The 26,804-nt window shown below is 37.8% G+C and overlaps 2 protein-coding genes across 4 annotated transcripts in view; both read left to right on the top strand.

The window, feature by feature from the left end:
• mideasb (mitotic deacetylase associated SANT domain protein b) overlaps positions 1–15,030 on the top strand; it is a 39,255-nt gene extending 24,225 nt beyond the window's left edge. For 2 of the 3 annotated variants that reach the window (XM_088087264.1, XM_088087263.1), the window contains exons 8-13: positions 1,136–1,211; positions 2,303–2,391; positions 3,003–3,146; positions 4,850–4,972; positions 8,462–8,661; positions 10,396–15,030. In XM_088087264.1, the coding sequence (XP_087943390.1) occupies positions 1,136–1,211; positions 2,303–2,391; positions 3,003–3,146; positions 4,850–4,972; positions 8,462–8,661; positions 10,396–10,633 (870 nt within the window). In that variant the 3' untranslated portion in view covers positions 10,634–15,030. The remainder of the gene's footprint in view (positions 1–1,135; positions 1,212–2,302; positions 2,392–3,002; positions 3,147–4,849; positions 4,973–8,461; positions 8,662–10,395) is intronic. The other variant, XM_042500212.2, reaches the window with a different exon arrangement.
• Positions 15,031–16,752: 1,722 nt separating this feature from the next.
• mta1 (metastasis associated 1) overlaps positions 16,753–26,804 on the top strand; it is a 166,690-nt gene continuing 156,638 nt past the window's right edge. Inside the window, exon 1 of the mRNA XM_088087862.1 lies at positions 16,753–16,969. The gene's annotated coding sequence lies outside the window, so the exon portion shown is untranslated. The remainder of the gene's footprint in view (positions 16,970–26,804) is intronic.

The raw sequence follows: 26,804 nt of genomic DNA, 5'->3' as shown, positions 1-26,804 counted from the left end.
AAATGGCACAACACAAGTTAACTTATGCATGTTTAGATATCATGGGCACCAAATCTTGCCATATAATAGGTTTTTATAAATGTAATTACATTTTTGAATCCCATTCTGAACCCATAGACCAGTAACACTTAATTTACAGCGTGCCAGGTGGCCTGTCAACCATTTTCCATTTAATGGTAAAAAAAAAAATGTACTTTGCATGTAAATAAGGTGGCAAAATGCATTAAAAAAAGCATCAAAATACAGCTTATTCATCAAAAAAGAAGTGCCAGTGGAGGATCCTCTGTGCTCCCCAACAGAGGTCTGAGCTAATATATAATTTACATATTAATTAGTAATGTTTGTATAATAAGTGGCCACTGGCCTCCTGTCATTTTGGAGAAATGCCCATCAGGCAAAGGCATCCTTGCCATAGATTATTTTTTTCTTGTGTAAAGAAGAGTTGTTAAATAACGATAAGTTACGCTGGATTGAACAGATGAGTTATGTGACACTGATTAAAAGAGAAAGAGTCTCTAATATCACAGAAAAAAGACACAGATTACTTTGTCTTCACACTGACTTTCACTGTGATCCTAAATCAATACTTCCATTATTAAAGATGTACGAGCTGGAGTTGCCTCGCGGAGAAACAGCAGAGCTGTCAGAGAGCTTTGTGCAAGTACTAGTGGAGATTTCAGGCCCTAGCGACCAACACTGGTCCAACGTTGTCAAGGAAACTACGAGCTGGGGGGGGGGTGTCGGAGCACCCACTCTCTGCAGCAGCAGTCCGGCTCAAACTGCCGTCTTTCAACACTCGTGCACACTCAAGACTTTTTTCTCCTCAAAGAGCACAAAGTTGATTCTAATGTTGACAACAGTGGACAGAGTATAATCGTGATATCACACACTCAGGTACCTGATACATGCAGGAAGAATGAGAGCGATGGTTATCTCGCTCCGTGGTTACCTGTTAGTTCGTTGTTCGTTTTGGTGTGTTTTTACGGGTTTATAAAGCACAATGGGAGCGTATGATAGAGCCGAGAGTCGCTGGCAGGAGTTGACCTGCAGTAAAAGGGCTCATAACAGTCGCAGCTGTGCAGCTTACTAATGTTTGTTAACTTTCAGTCATTGTTCAACTGTTGATTTTTTTTAGGCTGCTCTGTCGCTCCTGATGCTGAGGAATCCAATTTTCCCCAAATCTCATCATCTGGCAAACTACCACTACTCAGGTAAGTCATATACAAATAGCATCTTTTCTGTTTTTATATGGGATTTAAACTTTTTTTTTTCAACCTGCAATAATAAATGGATGGGTGGGGTCCTTGTGCTTCAGAGCTACACCGTGAGGTGAGTGAGGAAGAGACCGAGTGCTTCACAGATGAGGGAGAGATGGGATCCCTGACAGTTTTAGTGTTTCAGGAGAGAGACGGTGTGCCTCCGACTACTTGTCAGTGGTTGTGACACTTTATAGTTTGTAAAGTTACAAAAAAAACTCTGAAATTTATCATTACAATAATCTGTCTTCAGTGTTTGGTAAGTGTTCGTCTGCTCTGTGCTGCAGGACAGAGCTCCACTCGGGTAGAGCTGCTCCGTTTGCAGTTCTGTACTGCTCTCACAGACACAGAAATGGCTCGATTCAGTCAATAAACTGGTTAATAACCGTTGGGCAAAAGGTTCATTTCTGTCACTTTCTGTGTGACGGGCGCAGCAGCCGCCCAATGCAAAAAAAGAAGATCTGAATGCCTAATTTGAAAACCAAATACCAACCCAACTAACGAATAGCCACACATTTGGATCCAGCCCTAGCAGAAACTATTTTCTCTCAAGTGAACTAAACCCGCCGACCACATCTGCACGCAGAAGGAAGTGTGGATTATCTGGAGTAACCGGGTCATGATTTCTGATTCATGATTTTTCTCCCCTTTCTTTCACCATCTCACAGCGAATTTCTGAGGCCTTTCCTCAAAGCAGTGGCAGCTGCAGCAGTGAGAGTGTCAGTGTTTTGGTGGGTGGGGGGGTGGGGGGTGACTGTGGAGGATTGTCAGGGTCAACGCGATGAAGGAAGGAGGGGAGCAGGGAGGGGGTTTACAGCATGTGGTTAATCCCAAGCAGAAGACAGGAGAGCCATTGTTTGTCCAGTGATTTGTGTGTGTGTGTGTGTGTGTGTGTGTGTGTGTGTGTGTGTGTGTGTGTGTGTGTGTGTGTGTTTAAGGGTAGGGGGTGGGATTGAAGTTGTCTGCACACATTCAGAATAAAGTCTGGAAGCAGATACTTGTGTTTTTTAAACATCCCTCTCTTTTTCTAAATGTCTCTCCTTAAGGATCAGACAGCTGGACGGCAGCTGAGAGACGCCAGTTCAACAAAGGCATCGCTGCGTACAAGAAGGACTTCTTCATGGTGCAGAAACAGGTATGTTGTGGTTTTAAAGCACGAGAACAGGAAAATAAAAAACTCTGCACTCTAGTCTGTAGACCACACAGTAGCTGTGGGCTGATAAACCTTCCCAAGAAAGAAAATACACTGTGCACACAATATTTTCCCTGACAATGGGTGGGCGAGGGAACGGAAATATAGTCACTCTGCAACAATGTTTCCCCTCTTGTTTAATTATTTACTGTGTCACAGTCAATCATTGCTTTTCCACAAAACTGAAAACAATTTAATTTTCTTGTCTTAACCAATTCAGTGATCAAGAATGAGGCCAAATTATGTCAGTTTTACAGTTTTCAACAGCCAAACCACCAGACTGAAGGCTTTTAAAAAATTGAATTAGGCTTTTATTCTTGTTGACACTGTCTTTGCTGCAGTGAGTAGCTGCAGCGAAGCTTCGCAAAACAAATCTCATTCTATTGTATTATTTAGAGAAAAGATTTTTTTTGTCAGACATTTAAAAAGCATTGCCGAAAATACAGAATAACAACAGACAATGCACTAAAAAAAGCATCTGAAGTTTCTCCGTCTGTCTCCACAACTGCACAGGACTCAACTAAAATTGATGCGTGTGTGTGTGTTATTTACAGGTGACCACTAAGTCAGTGGCGCAGTGTGTGGAGTTTTACTACACGTACAAGAAACACGTCAAGATCGGCCGCAACGGGACGCTGATCTACGGTGAGGCGGAGCCTGTTGAGAGCAAGACCATCGAGGAGGAGACGGACCACAAGGTCAGTAACATTATCATCATCATTTATTCACAAGTCAAAGAAAAAGTGGTACAGAATAAAATGCAGCCACAATTTGTATTGTGGTTGTCTTTTATAAAAAAAGTTATCAGTCATACAGCCCAAATAAGCTCCCTAAAGCTTGTGTGTAGTTGCTGATGCATAGACGTAAAGCTACAACATCATTTCACAAAGTAGTACAGGACACAAATTATTAATTTTAAAAGATCTTTCTGAAAACAAGCTTCTGCAAAACCTGAATTTTCAGCTAATAATCAGAGTAAAAATGACTTACATAGCCACCTCAATCAAAAGAGACTGAAAGAATTTAATGATCAGGTTGAAAGGAGTGGTGCAGATCTTAGATACTCTGTTCAATATAAAAATATTAGCGCCTAATAACCATGTAAACATTTGCTCACATCAGATCGTTTCTCTATGAATGGAATAAATATATTCATTATGTGACGTTACTGGTGCGTGCGCCGCACACGACATACTGAACAGCTATTTCTATGAGCCTCCTTCCCTGACTCTTTCATAAATTCAAAAATGTTTCTCTCTTTGTTTGTGCTACTTTCTGATGTGAGTGCTCTGATGAATAAATGTACTCTTTGATTTTGAAACAGAAGCCTTCTGTAACGTTGTTACCGAACATAACATTCATCTATCGCTGCCAGTAGCCTCCATATGAAACATGTGGGGAACATTGTTATATTGAAATGTCTGTGTGGAGTATAAAACGGTAAAAAATACACACACATCCCAGTATCCAGTGTAGTGGGTAATGGACTGAAAAAACATCATACTGAAAAGTATTAAACAAATAGATCCACACACCAAGCAGCTCCCATCAGAAAGATTTTATTGCTGTGTAAAGTTTTGAGCTTGAAATTATTTGTTTTCTACTTCTGACAGCTGTGATTTGTAGCTACAGAAAATAAACTGCATTATATTTACGTTACTTACTACTAAATTAGATTAACAGGCAGAAACTCCTCTTCTCCTTTTATACATTTGTTGAGTGAACTGAATTTTTTCAACAAGTTTTGGAACAAAAACTTCTTCTGTTATGTTTCCGGCATATCAGACGCTTCACAGAGGGCCGAACCCACTTTGTGCAAATAAAAAACGTTTTATTCTGATTAAACGCTCTGAGGCATGTAAAGGCACATCTTATCAGATCATTTTGTGCGGCGTCTAGTTCAGCTGGAATTTCTAATCAAAAGGATTTCCGGTATTGAGGAAATATTGGCCATGTGACCCCAGCTTCAGTCTCAAGTAAGCAGCGACTAACGCACCGATCTGGTTAAAATGTCTGTTTGACTGCAGGGTGATCTGATTAAACATGAAACGGTTATATTTAGATGTGAAACTGCAGAGTGTCGGCTCAGAAATGAACGCAGTTCAGAATATCTTCATGAGTCTTAAAATGAAGTGCGTGAACGGCTGCAGCTCACTCCAACTATGGTATGTCAACATGTCCTCAGCATGAGGACAGAGGGAGAAACATTGCAGGTAGTTTTGGTGGTCGTTATGGCGATTGTGCAAAGCTTCATGCATTTAGAGTTGACTAAATCATCCAGGAACGTAGAAACACCTGAAAAACTAATGTTCAAGAGACGCAGTTTGGAAGTTGTACATTACAGATCTTTCTAAAGTAGCGTCAAACGGTAAATGTCTTCACTCCTCGTCCTCTGGTCCAGCAGGGCTCTCACAGATTGGAGCCACAGAGGGAGGAGGACAGCAGGAAGTGGGAGGGGTCAGCTGACAGGAAACCGGACGTCGGCCCCACCAGAGTGACACACACGCTGCCGTCCGCAGAGAATGTGAGTGTGAAATTAATTATCAGCTCTGCATGGGAAAAGGAAGGGAAATAGAAGGTGATAAGGAGATGAATGGACATCCTACATAAAGAAGCTTTTTCCAACAAAGGAAGTGATATCATTTAGTAAATCATAAAATCGCTGTTTTGTACTTTCCAGAATTAACAAATTTTAATTGTGTAACAGCCATCATGGGAAGAGATGTCCATTTATATCAGTTTTACGTTGGTTGTTTTTATCTGTGCTCAGTGCTTTTTATCTTTGCTTTTTGTATTTACGAGGCTGAACAGTCAGTTGAGATATTATCCACATTGCAGTGTGGCCAAGTACAATATCCAAGTCATGCCAGTTAAAGTTAACATTGTGGTGCTACAGAGATGCTCGTGCTCACGAATAATAGTCCAGATGTAAGGAAAGATCCTTGTTTGGTACAGACCCCAGCAAAAATTACATCATCTTCATTTTTTAAAAATATTTAAATTATTATTATTATTATTTTTTTTTAACTTAACAGCACAGTGCTCTCCACATTTTCAAAGCTCACAGCTCAGATTAAAAACAAATAGACAGAAAATAAAATAATAATAATAATAGTAAGAAAAAGAATATTAAATTCACAATAATTAAAATAGAGAAAATAAAGGGGAAAAACACCATATTTAGCAAAAAAGACAGATACAAAAAGAAAGGGGACCAAGTTCTCTCAAATAGACCATCATCTCCCTGTATTCGAGCAGCTAGTCTTTTTTGGATTCGTGTACGCTATAAATGCACAGATGTTTGAATATGCGGAGTGCGAGACGTTACCTTACTGGACATACTCAACTGCCCCACAATGCTTTGCGTCTCTTCAGACTGCAACTCTTGGCAACGGAGGAGATTTTGAGTCAGGCAAAAAGCCATTATTATGTTGCTTTATTGAGTTTAAATATTAATTCTGCAACTATTAAAATTCTAAATATGTATTTAGTTTATCCAAATAATGCCTGTTTGGAAGTTTAAGATAAGATAAGATCCTTTAATCCTTTATTAGTCCCACAGTGGGGAAATTCACAATGTTACAGCAGCTATGAGGTACGAAGAAGTATAAACAGCGGAAGAACAATACAACAGTAAAAAAATAATAATTACAAATATAAAAATATTAAAATGTCAGATAATAAAAAACAAGGTGCCAAAACATAAACATAAACATAAACATAAACAAAATAGAATGACCATGTGCCAACAAAAAAGGTCTAGGGGGAAAAGATTTATATATATATATATATATATATATACACACCAATTGCACATGGAGATATTTGCACTTGTGAAAAATTGCACTTTTTGTATGTTTGCCCTGACATTTTTACCATCAGTCATGTGATACAGTCATGTTGCTTGAGTAACGTCGGTGTAAACAGTCTGTCGGTAATGGCATACTTAACTGTTCGTTCAGCTGCAGTATGAAGTATATCACACTGAGTATGTAGTAGGCAGTATGTTAGTATGCAGTTCCAAGTACAGCCTGTGTGACTGTCGGGTGCAGCTGATGCTTCATCCTTTTTTTTAATGAGTCACGTACTCACACACGCTCTCCTGTCTGGCTGTTGGAAGTGATCAGTATGATTTCCTCTCGCCGTTTTTCGACAGTCAATTTCGAGCTCCTCATCACGACTTCAGGTGACAGCGGTGATTCTCAGCAGCTTGACAGATAAATTGGTCCCTTCTTTGTTTCTGCAGTAAAAAAATTAAAGTGAAGTAAATGTGCATTTCCTCTTTGGTGACACCAGCCACCACAAGCTCTCACAGCTTTAAGTGGACTTCTTTAACACTTTCAGGGCTGATTCAAATTCAGACAACTTTATCAATCCCACCAGAGGCCATTTGTTTGAACTTACATACTAGACACATTATCGGATGGGTAATAAATAAAAATAATAAATATTCCTGGGTGTTTAGTGGAATAAAGGAATCTATAAATAGAAAAAAAGAAAAGTTTAAACATCAATGAAGAAAAAAACAATCCAAAAAAAAATTCCAGAGAATTTAAAAGACGAATCGCAGAGGGAATAAAAGTGAAATGGCTACAAACAGCCCATAATGCAGCACTCTCTGCAGCAACCAGCAATGTTTTAAAATCAATATCTGGTGTGGTAAATACATAAATGTGTGGCCTTTGAATGTAATACAACCACAACTCACAACACAACTTTCAGGGTAAAAAAAAATCATGTTAATAATGATGATTTAAAAACATACCACCATGCAAAACCCTGATAAACCAGAGAAGTAGGTCAGCGCTCCAGAGGGATTACTGCCATTGTTGTTTGTGTTAATATGACTTAATTAATACTGTTGTGGTTGTATCCTAATTACCATTTTGTGTTTTTGTCTGTTATTTATGCAAAATAATAATTTCTCAAAGCCATGAGAGTATTTTGATAAAACAGTCTTTGCTTGTTTTCACCTACACACACACACACACACGATCACACCGACATGTTCTCATGTGCACGTGGATTTAAACAAAAGCCTGTGCAGGAGATGCGCTGTAAGCTGATACAGGAACATCCTCTGCATGTTCCTGCTTAGAAACCTCAGTTAGCCTCTTCAGACTTTGACACAATTTGTCCTTTTGAACTCCTCCTGTCTTCTCCTGTGTGGCCTGCTGTTGGGTTTGCTGCCCCCTGCTGGGTATTTTAGAGGAGACATCTTGGCATATGTCCACCTCTCTGGATTGTGTAACCCCAATGTGTCCGTCAGCAAACAATGACTCGACAAGAAACCTTTATCTGCACTATTTGTGTTGCAATTTCCCGTTTAGTGTACATAATAAGTTAATGTTCAGAGTGCCTGGCTGTGTGTGTTTTTGCTTTCTTAGACTGTGTGTCCATATGTGTTTTAATCTTTTAACACCCGGATCAACATCGGTTTATTGTGTTGTGATCGGATGCCTTTTAATATTATTTTAAATTGCTTAAATCGATTAATTAAATCAAATTGATTTCTTTCGAAAAACATGGGAAAAACAAAATAAGCAACTTGGCAAATACAAAAATGGGGGCGGGGATGATTAGATGTCCTCAAAAATAAGGGAAAAATGTCCAGAAAACTACATTTATAGTTTTCTTAATTATATATTTAACATTTATGTTCCAAAAAAGGGAAAAAACATTTTTTTAGAACTTTCCTTAGGTTAATTATTTGTATTTTTGCATGTGTGTTTTCTTTCTTTCTTTCTTTTTTTAAATTACTGTTTTCCTGTTATTTTCAGGGAATTTTCTTATAACTTTTTACTAACTCCTTGCTCATTTTTTGGCAATTTCTTGTTTAGTTGCTTGTTGTTTTTGAAAGAAATCAAGCTAATTTGCTGAGTTTTCAAAGGGTTAACGGGCACTTTGTAATATAATCCTGCATAAAAGGAGCTCATAAAGTAGCTTGAGGCTCACTATTTTCTGTGTCTTTCATGTTAACTTCACCTCTCATTTTTCATTGCGTGCGTTGCAGCCGGGAACCGTCCTGATCATGAAAGGCCAGGAGGACGTGGCGAGGGACCAGCCGCTGTCCCGAGTCATCCACCCCCCTCATCCACCCCCTCCCAGCTCCAAACCGCGCTTTGACGGCAACGCACGCCGAACCAGCCCTTCAACGGGCAACAAAGGCTCTGCTGGTCAGGAGGGAGAGTTCCCCTGCAAGAAATGTGGCAGGTGAGTGATCAGAGATATCCCATCAGTCAGTGTGTCGTAGCCGTTGATTTGACTCTGTTTACTGAAGCAAAGCAGTGGTTACATAAGTGGCCTCGCAGTGAACTCGCCAAACACCGAATTTCTGCAGGAAATATTGCCACTGCTATTGCCCACTTGGATCACATATTGGTAAATAGAGGCAAGTGTCTCGTGGCGTTTGAAAGAATCAAACCATCCTGTCATGCTCTGATTAAATAACAGCCCGTCCGCTGGCAACACCGGGCCTGTTATTGCCAACTGTGTCCTAGCAACTGAAACACAGAGTGGATTCTGCACATCTCGCCTCTCGTTAGTGCAACTCTACCCGGTGACTTGACAAGAGCTTCACTCAGCCTTTATATACTCACTGGGCTCAGATTGTGTCTGTTATAGATAATTTTCCACTACAGAGTCTGATAATGTTTGTTTACAGGAAATTCAGACACGTTTATTGATCATTCACAGCCATTGTCTCTCATGGCTGCACTTCTCGTGCAGCTACAGACCAGGGCTGCAATTAACATTTAATTTCATTGTCAATTAATACTTTGATTGTTTTTGATTGATCAGTTACTTGTTTGGTCTTTAATCCTTGGGGCCCGCTTTAATATTACACAAATTCGTTACGCTCTGCACACAAAATGTGCTTTTCAAAATTAAGCTTTAAAAAATATTATACATCATTATTATTATTACTTTCAATGAGTTTTTTTAACCATCAATCCTGATCATAAATATCAAATATTCATTAATTTTCAGAATTTAAACCCTTTTTTGACATGATGCCACTATGTTTTAAGATGAAAAAACAAAACAAAAAACACCCCCCAAAAATGTATTATTTTAAATATACCATATGCTAAGTAGATAATTACTTTCTGACTGATTTTTCACTCACTACCTTGGTCTTTATAAAAACTGCTCAGTTTTCCAGAACAAGCTACTTTTACGTTGAAAAAATCATCTTTTTCCCCTTTGTGTGCAGTGTAAAAGAAATGTATGTATTTAATTTTCCTTTATGCCAACTGCATGGAAAAAAACTGATATTCAATAAAATGCTTCAGACCCAGCTGGTGAGTAAATAAGAATGATGTGAGAGTCCAAACGTAACACCTTCATCATTTTATTCTTCTGCATCGTTCGTTAGTGTAAAATTGGCAGCATTATTCTCCATCTAAGAAATCTTTAAACTTATGAAAGCGGTTTTAAAACTCAGTGATGAGAAACACGGAAAGCTTCCTGTGAGCTCACAGTGGTAATTAATTATTGATTTCCCAACAGTTTAAAATTTCCCCATCTCTGAGAGAGAACAGAGAACTTTTCATTAGGGCTGCACGATACGAGGAAAAGATGTGCTTATCCTCATCCATAGCTCAAACGATTTATTCAATTTTTACAGTTCCACTCGTGCACCAGATGACAAATGTAGACTTTTGTGGTGTGGACACATTTGATTTATGAATGGCCAAAAAAAAACAACCTCAGGTGATGCTCATTTACCTGGCAGAGTGTGTGTGTGCCCCATGCAGACGGCTAGTCGTTGGTAAAGCCTTTTGCTGTTTGTCATCCCTTCTCTTTTCCCTTTGTCCTTTCTCGGCAATAAAAAAATCTAAAAAACAATATTAAAGGGATAAAAAAAGTCACAACTTTACCAGCTTGATGAAGCCGGCAATGCTACATATTCCACCCTCTGAGCTCTCCCGTCTCTTCCTGTAGGATTTTCTACAAGGTGAAGAGCCGCAGCGCCCACATGAAGAGCCACGCCGAGCAGGAGAAGAAGGCCGCAGCGCTGCGGCAAAAAGAGGCCGAGGAACGAGCGGCGGCAAAAGCAGCCGCGGAGGCTGCGGCCGTCCTCGCCGCACGGCAGCAGAACGGGACACGACAGGTGGGCGGGGACAGCACCAACGACGACTCATCTGACGGGGAGGACGAGGATGATGAGGACTGGCAGTAAGAGAAAGGCCGCTCGCACTGACTGCACCGAGCAGCAAGGCTTCTCTCTGAGACGGGAGACTTAAAAAAAAAAAAAAGAAAAGAAAAGAAGAATCCCTCCTGTGAACTCTGTGTATATTTTGTGGAACTAGACTTCGGTTGCTTGGCACATTCAGGGACAGATTTACTCCCGTGTATGTGTTCGTGAGTGTGACGACTGAGTGTGAGTGTGTATGTGCTTTCCAGTACTCACCAACGCCCCCTTTACTCCGCTTGAAAAGCTTTTCAAGAGTTACCTCTCTTGGTCACAGGGCTCGGTCAAATTTAAAGCCATGCCGCCTCTCATGGCGCTCTCCTGCTCTCCACGCCAGGCCGCGGCCTTCCTCAGCACTTCGAGTCTCGCCTTGATGGGCGAGGAACTTGCTGGACCCCTTTTTTTGTCTCTCGATGAGCACGCGCTTGCTTAAGCTGCATCCCAACTGGATGAAGTTTTGGCGATTTGAACACTGAAATCTGACAGCTGGGAGTGTGCAGCGAACGAACGGATGGTTGTACTGTTGGTTTTTACGCTCCGCGATGGGCAGATGGATGGATGGCATGTGCAAACTGTTGCCTTTGTTTCGCCGCTCTTCTGCACTCAAGGCTGCCAAAAGCTTTCTCAGACGCATGATGTGTACCAAGTGGGTTTCCCCCCCTTCTCTGTGAGCGTTGTTCATTCGGGCTTTAGTTCTGTGAATCCCCCCCTTCAGCCCTCGTCACTTTTTACAGTTCCCAGTTTGTTCCTCACTGTTGATGCCTTGGATGTTTTGATGCTTTTTATCTTGAAATGACAATCAATTTTACACTGTTGTTGTTTTTTTTTTATAAATATATATATACAGGTTAACGTTACTTTTTCCTGCCTGTGTCGCTATATATGGTTGTTGTTTTTGTGAATATTCTTGTTGATGATTATTAATATTATTATTATTATTATTATTATTATTATCATTATTATTATTATATCTTGGTTTTGGCTGCAATTTAATTGAGCGCTTTTCCATACTTTTCCTTAGCTTTTTCTTTTTTGTCTTTTTTTATTTTTATTTAAACAATAACAAAAATAATGCTACTTGCTGCCTGTTTATAACTGTGAGATTTTTTTGGAAGCCAGAAATGAAGAAAAGGCAGAAACGTATGTGCAATAGAACAAGTTGACCCCTCCCCCTGTTACTAGAGCGTCCAGGCCCCCCCTCCCCTGTCAGGCTTACGACTGGCTGCTCTGGATGCCTCGCTGTCAACCCTGTAACTGATAGGAGGTACTGACTCAGACTGTTGAAAACCGCAAGTCTCCATAGATACACATGATGAAGTGTGGATACAACAAACAGCACAAACAAATTCTAGACACATTTTGGAAACAGTTACCAACGGTTACGACATGTTTTCTACCCCGAAAGTCAATTTTCTGACACAATAAAAGATTAATAGAGACATATGCATTGCTTACTGTAAACAGTTAACCCAGATTTTGAAGGTTTTATCAGATTTTGAATCCGACAAAAAGGCACATTTTCTTTATCTTCAGAATGAGACGATCGAGATCAACATGTATAACATATTCCGTCTACTCCGACATATCAGACAGAATTTGTTTTACACTTTTCACAGACTGTTGTTGATTATAAATCACTTTCAGTAAGTTATAAAGTGGCATCATTTCTTACTGTGAACCAAATTTAAGCCAAATTTTGAAGGTTTTAACAGGAGATTTTGAATGCTGACATATACATAATATTTCATGCGTGTTTTAGGACTAAATATGAACCGTAAAATGTTACAAAATGATTTACTGTCATCGTCAAAAATGCATTAAGAGAAACCGCAGCATTCTTTGCTGTTGACCAAACTTAATGCAGATTCTGGTGGTTTTAACATTTGATTTTGAGTGCAGATATGAGAATTTTTTTTTCATGTAAAACATGATCATCTTTAATATATGCTTTCTACTTATACATTTCAGCTTAACTTTTTAAAGCTTTTTACAGACTATGAATATGTCTGTTGATGACAGGAAATAAACAGAAACATTTTTATTGTATACCAAATGAATTTAGAAGGTTTTCATACATTTCAGCACTGTTAACAATTTTTACAGATTGTATATATGCCATTAAATTATTTATATTAATTATTTAGATATAATCAAAAAATGGCATTAAAAGAGGCAAAAGAATTCTTGACTTTAAACCAAATGAACCCATATTTTTCATGTTTTAACAGGAGATATCAAATTATATATCAGTTAAATTTTCCTGCTTTAAGAACCAGATATCAACATCTATAATATACACTCCCTAGTTACACATTTAAACTTGATTTTTTATTTCACTTCCTGTAGATTATAAATATGTCAGTAGATTATTTAGTGTCATCAACAAAAATGCATTAAGAGAGGCAGAAATTCTTCACTATAAACCAAACTTAATGCAGATTTTGAGGGTTTTAACAGAAGATTCAGGAAGCAAACACAAATCATACATATTCTCCTTCTATTTTTTTTTAACCAGACATTAACGTCTTTAACATGTGCTCTGTGTGCTCTTTTTGTCACTTCTCACAGACAGTACAAATGTTACTAAATTATTTATTTACATTAAAAAAATAGACATTTAGAGGAACAGATTTTTTGAAATTGTAAACCAAACGTAACCTAGAGTTTGGATGTTTCAACTGGAGATTTTGAATGTCAACGTGAAACACATTTTGTTTTTGTTTTTTTGAATACATGTATAACACAACCCTCTCTACTTATACATATCAGCTTTATTTATTTTTTTTCATTTACTGTGAACTGTAATTATGTCCGAAAATAATTCACGGTCAACAAAAATGCATTAAGAAAAGCGGAAGCATTCTTTACCGTAAACCAAACTTAACTGGGATTTTTAATAAATATTTGATGCAGATATGAAACATAAATTTTCTTTGGTTTAGAGAACAAGATATTAACTGTAAAATGTCACTAAATTATTTACTGTCATCAACGTGTATGCAATAAGAGAGGCGGAAGCATTCTTTATTATAAACCAAACTTACCCCAGACAGACTTAAAAGATTTTAGGATATTCTGAGTGCAGATACGAGAGATACATTTTCTTTTTTTTAACTAGATATCAACATCTGCATTTTTGTCATACTGTCCAGAAAAATGTAAATATATCAGTAACTTATGTATTATCGTCAACAAACATGCATTAAGAAGAAAAGCAAAAGCATTCTTTACTGAAACTAAACTTATTTCTGATTTTTCAGGTTTTTACAGGATTCTGAATGTTGTTAAGAGATTTATATTTTCTCACTTAAGACCCTGTTTGCAAAAAAAAAAAGAAACTTAAAAATTCGAGGGAAGGATTCTCTCTTGTGTCTCAAGCTGTGTTTTGGCAGCAACGTGGTCGGTTAAAACCTCATGTGTGTCAGCAGTTTACTGAAGCGTCACACAGCTCACACACGCATGAGGAAAACTTGAACGATTTAACGGAAAAAATGTGCAAATAGAGTAAAAATGTACATGCGGATAGGTGATTCGAAAAGAATTCGTAACGGGAGCTCAATATTTCAGTGTCCAACTCTAACATGTGTATCTATGGTTGACTTTATTTCTGTTTACCTTGTTGCTGATAGCAGGCACTGAATTGGACTGTGGAAACGGCGTGTTTTGATCCGTCTATCTCTACATATCTCGACGTTAAGCCCTTCGGCCCGGAGCCAGCTTCTGTTGCTGAAGCAACAAATGGGTTAAAGGGTCATTTTCCTTTAAAGGACAAACCGCAGTGGGGAAGTTGAGGGAGAAACGGCTCCAATTACCAGTTACTCCACAAGTTAAACCTGGGTCTATGCACAGATTGTGTGAGTGTGTGCGTGTATGTGTACATACTGTTTAAAGTGTGTGTGTGAGAAATGTCAAAAGTTAATCTGTATGCCAGTCAATGAAAAAAAAAAAGGTTTTGCAGACTGTTCACATGTTTGGTATGTTAATTTATATTTCCTTTTTATTTGGGCTTGTCTTGAGGTTCTCGTGGGGGGAAGTTGTTGTCACGAAAAGGTTTTTTTAAAAGCAGAATTATGGGTGAAACGGAGGCCGTCGACACAGACACACAGCTGTAAACTCTCCTCGTTTCATCCAGTCGGTTAAGGGAATTTTAAGGGGACAAAAGGTTTATTTAGCTAAAGATTAGAAAAATATATATGAATGAAATTCTATGTTTGCATACTTTCTATGCTATTTTCATATATGGGGTTCACACTAATGATGAAAAACGGAAAGGAATCTCAAGTGCTTTTTACTACAGTGTAACTTATTTGTTTCGATTTGATTTTTACCACCTGTGTTTTTAGTAATGATTTATGAAGCACTGTATATTAAAGTTTTAAAATATTCATGAAGCCTTTGAGTGTGTCATTTTTTATTTCTTTGGGTTATCTAACAGCATACATATGGAATGCTATTATTGTCTATTAAATAAATAAACAAATACATCAATAAATAAATATGAGCAGGAAATAAATAAACATAACTATGAAATGAATCTATAAATAAATAAATTATGCAACAAAAAAAAACGTGCAAAAATAAATTAATATATACAAATTAATTTTAAGGCACTTTTGTTTTGTAATGACACTGATTTATTTCAATGTGCCTTTATCTTTTAGTGACACATTTATATATAACTTTATGCATTTATGTATAACCATGCATATTGCAACTGGAAATAAAAAGGAGCTGAAAATAAATGTTTCATTACAAAATAAAAGATGGTTTAGTACTTATTTATTTATTTTTAAATTGCATGCCAAGCCTCTTTGCAAAAATTAAATTGGTGCTAAAGCTGCACAGGGGGGCAGCATTGTTGAAGTTTTAACAGTCAATTACCTGCAAAGACCAGAGGGGGGCGCTGTTGTAACTCCTGCTGAGAGTCAAGCTGTCAGGGGACTATTGTTCGATATATCATGTATCATCCAGTAGTTTAAATTTAATTTTCTGTATTTATGAAAATAACACAATACTCAGTATTCTCATGCAAATCATTAAGGTGAGATTGAACATTAAAATACACACCCATATTACATTGCTGACATAAAAAAATGGAGTTGCAAGATAGAGAAGCATCCTTATTACGTTACATTCACACCTGTGCTTCTTCTACTGTGACATGTCAAAATGTCTTGAAAAAGGTGTATTGCACTGAAGATCAAGTTGATTATTTTAATGGCAAATATTTTTTTGCCATGTAATGTTATTTATACATGTTGGGAATATTTTGATGAAAGATTTTATGGATCTCATTATGTTGACAGATTTAACAGTCACACTAAGAAATACCTTTGAAAAAAAACTCACAATATTATAAACCATAGAATAGGTTAACACATCACATCATGCATCAATTTCTTAAAAAAAAACATTTTTCTCATGTAATGTTTTGTACAAAGTGCAAAAGTCTGTGTAAACTGAAATCTGAAAATTAAAGTAACTTTATACAATACACATATAAAAATAAATAAACAAAAATGACAAGATACAAATAAAAATAATTCTAGTAAAAAGAAAATCTGTAAAAGAAACAAAAAAAAAACATGGTAAAATACAAATTGTCAGTGTTGTATAATAAAAATGTTAAACTAAAAGTTCTTCATAAAATAAACAAAATAAATATTAAAAAAATAAAAATAAAAATAACAATGAATCTAGTAAGATAATCTGTTTAAAATATATGGAATAAAAAACAAATATGATAAAAATAGAACTGAATAGAATTACAGTATAACTGAAATATTAAAATGTATTTGTATAAAATGAAATTGGGTTTAAATTTTTAGATTTGCAAAAAAAAAAAAAAAAGTCCACCGTGCCGTTACAATGGCTGTTAAAGGGTTAAAAAAAAGAGAAACACCCACAGAGCTTTTAGAAATGTGCAGAATAAAAGAATTTTCCTAAAATAAAAAAAGTATAATGATTATTCAAAACATTTTGTCCACAATGATGTTTTGTTTACCTCTGTGAGGTATCTGACCTGTGGTTACCTTGAACAACGCGCGTGAGCCAATAGTATAACGACGCTGCTATCACGTGGTATTGGTGTCCTCGCGGTCATGAGCAGCGGAAAACCCGGAAAAAATGGCTGCGTTTTCTGCGATTTTATCATGGATTTACTAAGATTTTATATGAAGTTTCACTCCGGCATTACTCCCAAGAGCTCAGCGACAAAAGGAAGAAAACACCAAGGTGAACATTGGTTCAGTTTACCGTTTGGAGCCAAATGAAGACGTTTAACGGCTGAACAACAACAGGAAACGCCACTTTTCTTCGTAACCGGTAAGCTAAAGCTAACGTTTGATACGGTTTTTAGCGAAGGTCCAGCGCCGGTAGTTTGATCCCGGATTGTCCCAAAATCCCACACAAGTTAGTCACAGCACTGAAGACCGTCTCCGGAGCCGCTCTCCTCCGGTACACCGGTCAGTTTACCGTGTGCCCGGTTTACACGAGCTAACAGCAGCAGCGGCTAACTGAGCGGTTATGGCGGTACAGCCGTTATTACCGTTAGCTGTGTGTTGGAGAGTAACTGTAACTAGTTACATGTACCTACTTACAGTAAATACGTTACATAGTAAATTTATTTATAATATGTTACAGAAAAAGTTTGTAATTAAATTAGTTACTAATCAAAATGTTGATAAATGATTTACGGTAAAAATGTTTTCAGTAAGAAGCAGGGTTGCTAATTGTAATCACTTTTAATCAATTCATTAGTAAATTTAGTAATCGATTAATTATAATGTGAAAAAAGCAAAAAATAAAGCTTGTTTCAAACCACATCAAATCCCATTTTACTCTCAAAGCTCACAGCAACATATTGCAGATATTTTGACTGCATTTTCATATATATATTAATGAGTTAGCATGTTTGCACTACTGTATCCATGGTCTGGAAGTCAGTGAGGTTTTTGAATAGGTTGTTGGTTGGATGCCTGAAATTAGGTCTGTGATTCATACACTTTCACGTTTTCTGTGACATAAAATTTGCCAGTAACTACCGAGTTTGTGAATTTTTAAGCCTTCAGATGTTGTAAAAAAGGTGCTTGCTAACAAGTGGGAAATCATAATGCTAAACATGGCTTTACAGCCTTGTTTTGATGATGATAAACTCGTGACTGTGGTGTGTCTAACCTTTGGTCTTTATACTTATGGTGATTGCATTGAGCTTAAAACATCATAAAACTGTCCATTTGTGAAGATTATTTTACTGGAGAAAGCATGCATATATTATTATTTTTATTTATTATATTTGCCACACAGCTTATTTTCTGTAACAATCAAAATTCAATGGAAAATCCCATAGGCTTTTTCTTGAAGGAGCCAGTAAATTCTGGGTTAGCCTACAAAAAAACAGTCATCCCTGCAGCACTCATTTGTAGCTGCCAACATTCAAAGTTGTCTGGTGCAACATTAAAACAAGGTCAGATTTGTTAATGTCAGGTATATAAGGACCCACAGTTAGGGTGTCCTCTCATGCTGTTTTGTATTTTTACAGTGAGATTATTCAGTCTGTTGTTTCCAATCTCTTTATATTTAGACCTGTCACCATATTTTGTACCGCCTGGTGTGTTTTTACCTTCTTGATGAAGCAGTTACAGTGTGTTAAATGTGAAACAGCTTCCATGTCTGTGTGCATATGACTGTGACCGTGTAGGATGGTTAAGAGATAACTGTAGTGCAGTAGGATCTGACAGTGGAGATAAAATGATGAGGGGAACTGCCAACTCCCACCAGCACCAGGCCGAGCAGCAGGGCAATCTGGGAAAGGCAAACAAGAACAGCATGCAACTCAGATGTATCCTTGCGTATATTCTTTTTACTTGTTCCAAACCGTGGGAGGAGGAGGGCGAAGACAAATAGGAGGGATGGGAGTCGAGGAAGGTAGGAGAGGAATCCTGAGTGCAAGAACACAACTTTATCTGACTTATTGTACAGCTGGAGAGAATTAAACATCAAAGCAAAGTCTTTGAGGATTTCAGTGGGAAACACTGAATCACAGAATTGCACAAAAGCTTTTACGCATCCATCTCTCAGTGTTGTTTGAGTTTGAAGAATTGCACTCGTCTTTTACATTTAGAAACACACTTCTGAGAAATTCCTCGAGCTTAATGATAACTTAGATTTGCTCTGGTATTGCAGAGCATCGATCACATGGCCACAGAGACGACCAAAACTTATTTATCTCATCCGTCGTGCAATTAAACTGTCCACACATCCCTTGAGGCTCAGACAACATTCGTCAGTGAAAACCCGATGACCGTGGCCAGGTGCTGTTCAAACAAGTGTGTGTGTAGGAGATAGAGAGAGGAAACTAATGTGAGGATTTTTTTTTCATGCTCTCTTTTACACATGCAGCAGCACTCATCAGCTCGTCATTATGCTCAACCTCGATATGATAACGGATACGCCTGGACATCAGAGCCCAACAGGAGGTGTGATGTGAGGACTTGACTGTGAGCCTGAGACCAAGATCCTGCCAAGTCCAGGAAGTGGTTTCTGCCACAGAGGAGTTAGGGCTATAAAAAGGCAGAAAATAGTTAAGCAACATTTATTTGACAAATTCCTGACTCCAAATTTGTTGGACAAGCACATTTTGTAAAAATGGAGCAATAAGTATCTCTCTGCGTTTTGCTCTTTAACTCTTTGAAACCTGATCACCTGACCTGGCTTGATTTCTTTAAAAAAACACAGAAAGATGGCAATAAGCACCAAAAAAGAAAAGACCCAAAAATCTTTGGTGAAATTAGTAAAAAGTACAAGAAAATTACCTGAACATTAGTAAAAATAAATAAATAAAATAAAAGAAAGAAATGTAAACAAAATAAAACAAGGAAATGACCTGGAAAAGGTGCTGTGTAATGGATAAAAATAGTTTTTCCCGAGCTTTATATTTTTTTCCCTAGACATTTTCCCCAGTTTTTTGAAAATATTTTTTTAAATCTACCAATTTATTGCAGTTCATGGAACATTTTTTTACCAAGTTGCTCATTGCCTTTTTTCCCATGGTTTTGGAAGGACTTGCATCAATTTGCACAGGGTTCAAAGGGTTAAATACTTGTAAAAAGTGTCTGAAAGCAGCACAAAAACAGACATGTCACTCCAGTTTTCAAAGGGTTAACCCCTTAGAACCTGGATTGACATCAGTTTTGGTGTGCCCTTTTCAGACGCCTTTCACAAGCATTTAAACCTCTGGAACCTGAGAGAACTGATTTCTTTTGAAATGAGCAAAAATGTGTTTCTGCTGCTGGCCCCGCCCATGAGTTCCCGCTTTTAGACTTTACGTTGTGATGATGTGAAAGGTTTTTAAATCGCTTTTCTCAGCTTGAGGAATGTTTGGCAAATATAAAAAACACCATGGTTCAAAAATTCAGAACAGAATGATTTATAATTGACCTTGTTTGCAGTTCCATGTGTCCTGTCAACAGTTTTGGAGATGTCTCTTTCATTACAGTGGTTAATGGGGAAAATGCTTTTTGGGCTGCAGAGGATTTTTTTTGCTGCAATAATGCAAGTGGCCACAGGGAGAAATTGGCTGCAAGGCTGAGTGACTTTCTGGCAGCTTCAAATTCAGCATTTTGGCTGTTGCCATCTTGTTTTTTATTTATTTACTTTTGGAGGAAGAAGTGACCATGTTAGGATGAGCGAGTTGAGTTGTGGAGATGTGAGAGATGGCTCTGACTGAAGACAAACAGACACCGTTGTGGAAGCGACCTGTCACTCACAGGTTAGTGATGTCCTTGTTTTGCGTTCCAAATACCATAGTGTTTGTTTTAGACTCACTGAAAGCCAATTTAACATTGCAACATATCCAATCAACCACTGATTTTACCTCATGATTTAAAACAGAATGCAGAGTTCCCGCGGATCCTTAAAAAGTCTTAATAATAATAATAATAATTTACTCAATGCCTCTTGCATTAACATCATCAAAGAGTCCCTTCAGTATTGGCTTCTGTAAAATTGATCTTAAATTTCATTCCAGGTGGCATTAAAACAGTTTTAAAAAGTCTTAAATCTCTCTACCTTTATGCTGTAGGAACCCTGGGAATAAACTAAGAATTGTATTTAATGTAAAAATTAGATTCTGTTGATCCACCCGTCACTTCAGCACTGGTTCCAACTCTAAAATTGTGTAACATGTTTCATATATACCGGGGAAAGGAGGGTGCAATGTGTTCACAACAACCTAAAATAATGTTGGAGTTTAATTGAACTCTAATAGGGAGACACTTGTTATTGAAACTGCTGGCAGCCCAATCGGAGGAGAAGACAGTTTGCCAGACTCTTATCCTTTTGGCTATAACAGGAGGGAAAAACCATGACTGATGCACCAAGATTTTTTTCAGAGATCGGGTCTCAGGCTCAGAGTCCTGGCTCCCTCATTATCTACCCCAGTGCAGAGGCCTCCTCCTGGGCTTGGAAGTCGCTGATGAATCCCCTCTCTTGCTGCCACACAAATGTTTACGGTAGCGTCTCTTCCTTTTTTCCGCACACGCTCACTGATTCCTTATTAGCAATTACAACGCCAGAGGGCCTATTTGTACACATGTGCTGAGATGGAGCGCTGCAGTGGAAACAGATACTAATCAACTACAGCCCCGTAATGAGAAATGAGATGGGAGGATGGAAGGAGGGGAGGAGGGAATACAGAAACAAAGGAGGAGTGCAGCAATGAGAAAGGAGGAAAGGAAGGATAAGAAAGGAGGAATCAAGGAGTGATGGAGGGAGGGATTTGGACAGAGGGAGTATCTAAAACAGCCATGCATAGTCAATTACAGAAATGAGGACCAGATTCTGCTCAGTAATCGCCACAATGCCTGGCAAGTCATCCGCCACAAATGAAACTTTGCTGGAGCCTCGGGGTTGATATGTTCAGCCAGACTCCAACAGGACTCTCAGGGAGGCTTCACAGAACGCTCCCCAAGTTACCATTTCTTAAGAGAAAAGGTTGTTCAGGGCATGTTAACGAATTTCACACTGAATTTTATCTGAGCGATGCAAGTGATGATGATAGGAGGGTGGTGACTGTATTGCAGCAGAGTCAGGGAAAAACATGAAGAGTTTCTTTTTTTTTCAGTAGAGTTGTAATAGATTGATACTACTCTCATGTCTATAAGCTAAACATAAAGCTACTAGCCAGCAGCCAGTTAGCATAAAGACTGTAAACAAACTGCTAGCCTGGCTCTGTCCAAAGGCAACAAATCTACCAGAACATCTATCGATTAGAAGAACACAAGGCCCTGACACACCAAGCTGATGGCTGTTGGTCAATGTTGAGCCATTGGTGAGTGTCTGTCTCCCTGGTTTTTTAGATGAGTCCTCCACCGTCAGTCCTCATCTGCTTTTCTTCCACCGATTCAGCATGTTGAAATGATGTCAGAGACAGTGGAGTCGTTGGTAAATGAAATTACTTGTAAACACAAAGCTAAAGAAAATAGGGAGTGAGGTCATAACAAACTTGTTATATAAGTTAAGATTATTTTTCTTTAGGCATCAAGCTCTTTAGCGGAAATGTTTCCTGGTGGTTTATGTTCCAGCACTGGATTGTATTTTTCATGTGCTAATAGGGAAAAAAGTGCCAAAATGGTCCTGGTTTACCTCTTTGAATGGCAATCTACAGACAACCCCCATCTTCTGGTATGGAGAATTATCCTCTTTCACGCTGGAGCAGTACGTATGTGCTGGTTTGCTGTCGGCTGTAGTCTTTGCAGTGTGTTCTTCGTGGCTTCGTCAACACTAGTTCTTTGATGCCTTTTGGTGTATCTGGTTTTTCACACACAGCCATGCCAGCCATTTCTCCCAGATTCAGGTCTTTATGTTAAGCCAAGCTTGGTAAGAACAAAAATAGACGTGGCCTTTTTCTCCAAATATTTAGCAATTCCCTTAAAGCGATGGAATTTCCCATTAGAAATTGTTTACTTTATGAAAGGTCAGACCATTATTGTATAAGAATTATTAGAGAAGTCTAAAAAAAAAATTAATAATTTTATGTTGAAAAATATGTTTTTGGTTCTCTCCTATGCCATTTATGATCATTAATCCACATTTAAAAGACCATTAAAGAAGGATCACGTGTCTTTTTTGTAGTTTTTAATGAACTGAACAGGATTGTCTGAGTTTCAGCAGCCATTGCAGTGTCCCACTCTAACATTGAATCATCATGTTTTTTGATTTGATTTTACACTTCAACAGCTTGTTTAAACCTTTGCTAAATTACTGTCGTCAAAGCCCAAAAAAAAGTCTCCAATGGGTAAAACTCTGATATTTGCATTTACAGTGAGTAATAAGCATTTGTGAGTCATTTTAAAGGAGAGTCTTTAAAGGGAGTAAAAACTATATAGTGGATTTCCTGTTCCTGTCTTTTTATTTTTTAAACACGCTTTTTGGGAGTGGAAACTTTTAGAGCGGACCACGTGTGCACAGACTGGTGAATGTAAAGGCTATTATCACAAATAAACTTAATTATTTTAAGTGGTCTTCTTTAAAAAGTTCAATCTTGTAGGAAAGACAGATGTTGAAATTAATAGCCTGTTGGCAGAGGCATACGTGTGTTCATATTAAAGTGGCAGGCCTGATTTTATGACTTCCACAGTTTCACACATGTGATACAGTTTAAAGTCCTCACTGTTGGGCTGGAGGATATGAAGTATTCCTGTTCTTCAGTCTCACTTATTGTTTGTCATAAAAGCAGGAAGACCAGACATGCTGTGGTAATCTTATAAAGGGCCTATATATCCTCTTTTACAAGACTTTATATATTCCAGCCCTTTTAAGAAAGAAAAAAAGTAAAATGCCTATTATAATTCAAATGTGCAGGGTGAATAATAACATGGGTATTTGATCCTGAAGTTATGTGGGACATGTTGGTTCTGTGATACTAAATACTACAAAATGATTTGGATTATTTTGTGTCTGACATCTCAGGGAGTATTTGAGGAGGTTTATCAGTGTAACTTTTTCAAAACTACCACAGGGAGTCGCCAAAGCTTGACAGTGTAAAATTTCGCTTTAAAAAGAAGGTCAGATGTTGTTCATGTTGTTGTAGTCAGTTTTATTTATTACTGCATATCACATTTTCCCAGATTTTTATTTTATTGGTCAGTCAACAACAAAAAAGTCTTGGAATGAATCTTCTTTAGCTAATTTTGTATGTGCATTATTTTATTGTTTATTGTCTCATAAAAAGTGAACTAAACCACAGCCTTACTGCCTACTACTTTTAAATTCATCTCTTTCTTAAGCTTGACTTGAGGAATTAGGGCCACCCATGTCTACATGTATGCATGAGTTATAATAGCCTTCAGATACTGCTACCCTTACTTTCCAGCCCCTAATAAGTTTATGGGTCTAATTTTACAGCTTCATGACTGAGGGCCTCTGATTCAGGCTGACACAGCAGATCTTCGGCTTCCCTCTCCTCCTGCTCAACCGGGAAAAAACTGACTATAACTTTAAGTGCACTGTAAGTCACCATAAGTGCTTTAGATGTGCCTACCGGCTGCATGATGCTTTCAATATGATCACGTCAGGAAATTAACCTCATTAGGCCTCAGCATCATGAACCAAGTATGAGCTGCGAGACTATAAGAAGATAAAAATATATCTTGAGGTAGCTACTGTATAGCCTATAGGTCCAAAACCTCAAACTGTGATCTTAATTAGAGCTGCAGGTTTCACACAAACATCTGAATGCGTCACCAAGACAGCATTTCCTGCAAGAAGCGATAAGAGCGAGGGAGAGATCATTTTCATCATCAAAATGAAAGGAGGAAACACCATGTCAAAACAATGAAATGCAGCACTTCAGACAGGGAGCATCAACCCCCTCAGACTTATTTTTATCCATCACAAGGACTTTTTGTGTTTTACCAAACACATCATTTAGTACACATCCTAAAAGCTGTTTTCTCTTGTAGCATTAAAAATTAAAATGCACAGTTTGAAAACAGGAACGTAAAATACCTGCGTTATTTTGTTTTTTTCCTTATCATAATTTTATAACAGCATCCAGTAAAGTGTCTACTGGCGAAAATGCTAACTTTGAACTTTTTCACTTTGAACTGTGCTTTTGTCCTCTGTCTATTTGCACAATCATGTATCAAGTAGCCATGAAATGGCTTGTTTTTATTAAGCGGCAACCTGCAAGGCTGAAACAAGTAGCCAGTGCGGAAGTGCCAAAAACTGCAGTTCATCCAACAGCCACTTTAGGCTGACAGTGATACACCAAAGACCCCAGAGAAAAATGTACAACTTTACAGCAGAAATAAATATATTTACAACTTGGTACTAATAGGTAGCTAATTTCAACAGTTATGACAACAGCACAGGGTTGTTGTTTTTTTAATAACTCACCCATTTACATTTAATAAGGCCAAAATGTACGCATAGTTACATTTAGTTTTCATTTCAGTTAGCAAAATTGATGTTAACTAAATGCTATCGCCTACTTGCATCTGAATTCCAAGATGTTTCAAAATTACAAAGAATTTTGAGTGGAAAATCCGCCAAAAGTTAATTGATTTAATTTTATAAACACAATACTTGTTTTAAAATGAGCTGGCTTTAAAAAGTAACCCGCAGACTGAGTTTTTTTTTTTTTAACCAACTTGGAGTTAACAATAGATTTATTAGCTAGCTGTCTACATTTGATAGAACTGGCTAGCAGCAACAGTTGTGATTTTGTATTTGTCAGCTAGAAATGCTATTGCCTAATTCGATCTAAAATCAAAGACCCATTGTTTCAAAATTACCAAGAATTTTGCATGGTAAATTTGTAAACAGACTTTTCCATTTCTTGTCTTTAAGCATATGTGTTAACTATAGCCTACACATCAGTCCACCTGCATTTTTGTTTAAAACTAATTCTATTTTTCCATTTAAAAATGTATTGTTGGAATCCTTTAAGTTGCCATTTTTTGTTCCGGTTTTTAATTGCATTGAATTGATCCTTGTTTCTGTCTTAAAGTCAAAATCCCAAGTTCTTTGAAACAGCCACAAAATAATGAGTAAATGTCAAACACAGATAGCAGCTTAAGTCTAAATTCTTGCTTGTGTTGTACGTCGCTTTGGATAAAAGCGTCTGCTAAATGAAATTGTAGAATTGTAGAATTGTAGCAGTAACTGAAAAGGTTTGAATATGTAGGTTATATTATGTGCCTCTCTCACGACACAATAGTTAAAAAAATGCATGAACAGTCTATTTAGAGAAAAATGCTGAAAAACGCTTCTCTGCCAGACATGCTCTGCATGTTTCCATCAGTTGCCTCAGTGTCTGTGGCCATGGTTGTGATTTTCCTGTGACAGTGAGCGTCTTTGTTGCAGAGAAAAAAACAGGGTGACAGCCAAGTGGACGGACGGGTACACTGGCTGTCTGTTGGGTCTTGTTTGTGTCTGTTGCCATAGCAACTGCCAGGCCGGGATGGCAGAGGCATGGTAGAGGGTGGCGGCTGCTACGTGATTCATGGACAGCGAGGGCGGCCTTGCAGAGCAAAAGTTTGGCAGCGGAGCCCAAAAGAACCAAAGAGGAAGCATCTGGTGGTTCTGCAAAGTCTCAGGCTGCCCTCAGCTGCTCCAGCTACCCACAATGCACTACCATGAACATAATGTAACTTTTCGATTCCTCTTAATGTATGCATTGCTGAAAAAAAACATCATAAGATGCTTTAAGCAGTAACAACAAAGACTAAAAGGGTATTCCTTACTGTTGGAAAAAATTGGCAAAACTGTTCTGTTCTGGAGCTTTCAGTCATCCTTCTCCAGCAGATGGAGTTTGTCTAGTTATCATGGAGTTGTAGATGTTAAAATTAACATTTTCCAAGGTCAAAGATAAACTTGTCTAGTCTCCATAATGAACGTGGTTTTAACAATAGGGCCTGTATATGTTAATGCATGGCTCCTCTCTATATTTTACTTGTGCACTTAAATGGTGTTATTTAGTTCTACTTGAGGTGTTATTTGTTGTATTCAGGTGTATTAATGTGGCTATTTGGTATGTTTTTGGTTTAGGTTACACTGATGTAGATTTGGTTTTACTCGGCCTCATGTAACATGTTTTTAAGTCTTTCCTTTAACAATTTGGGACCATGTTGGAAAAAATGTGTTCTCACTTTAAGAT

The sequence above is a fragment of the Plectropomus leopardus genome, chromosome 14 (assembly GCF_026936395.1).
Source record: "Plectropomus leopardus strain MGB_pleo_1.0 chromosome 14, ASM2693639v1, whole genome shotgun sequence".
Taxonomy (NCBI): domain Eukaryota; kingdom Metazoa; phylum Chordata; class Actinopteri; order Perciformes; family Serranidae; genus Plectropomus; species Plectropomus leopardus.
The sequence above is the reverse complement of the archived record's forward strand: the minus strand, read 5'-3'. Positions and strand labels throughout refer to the sequence as shown.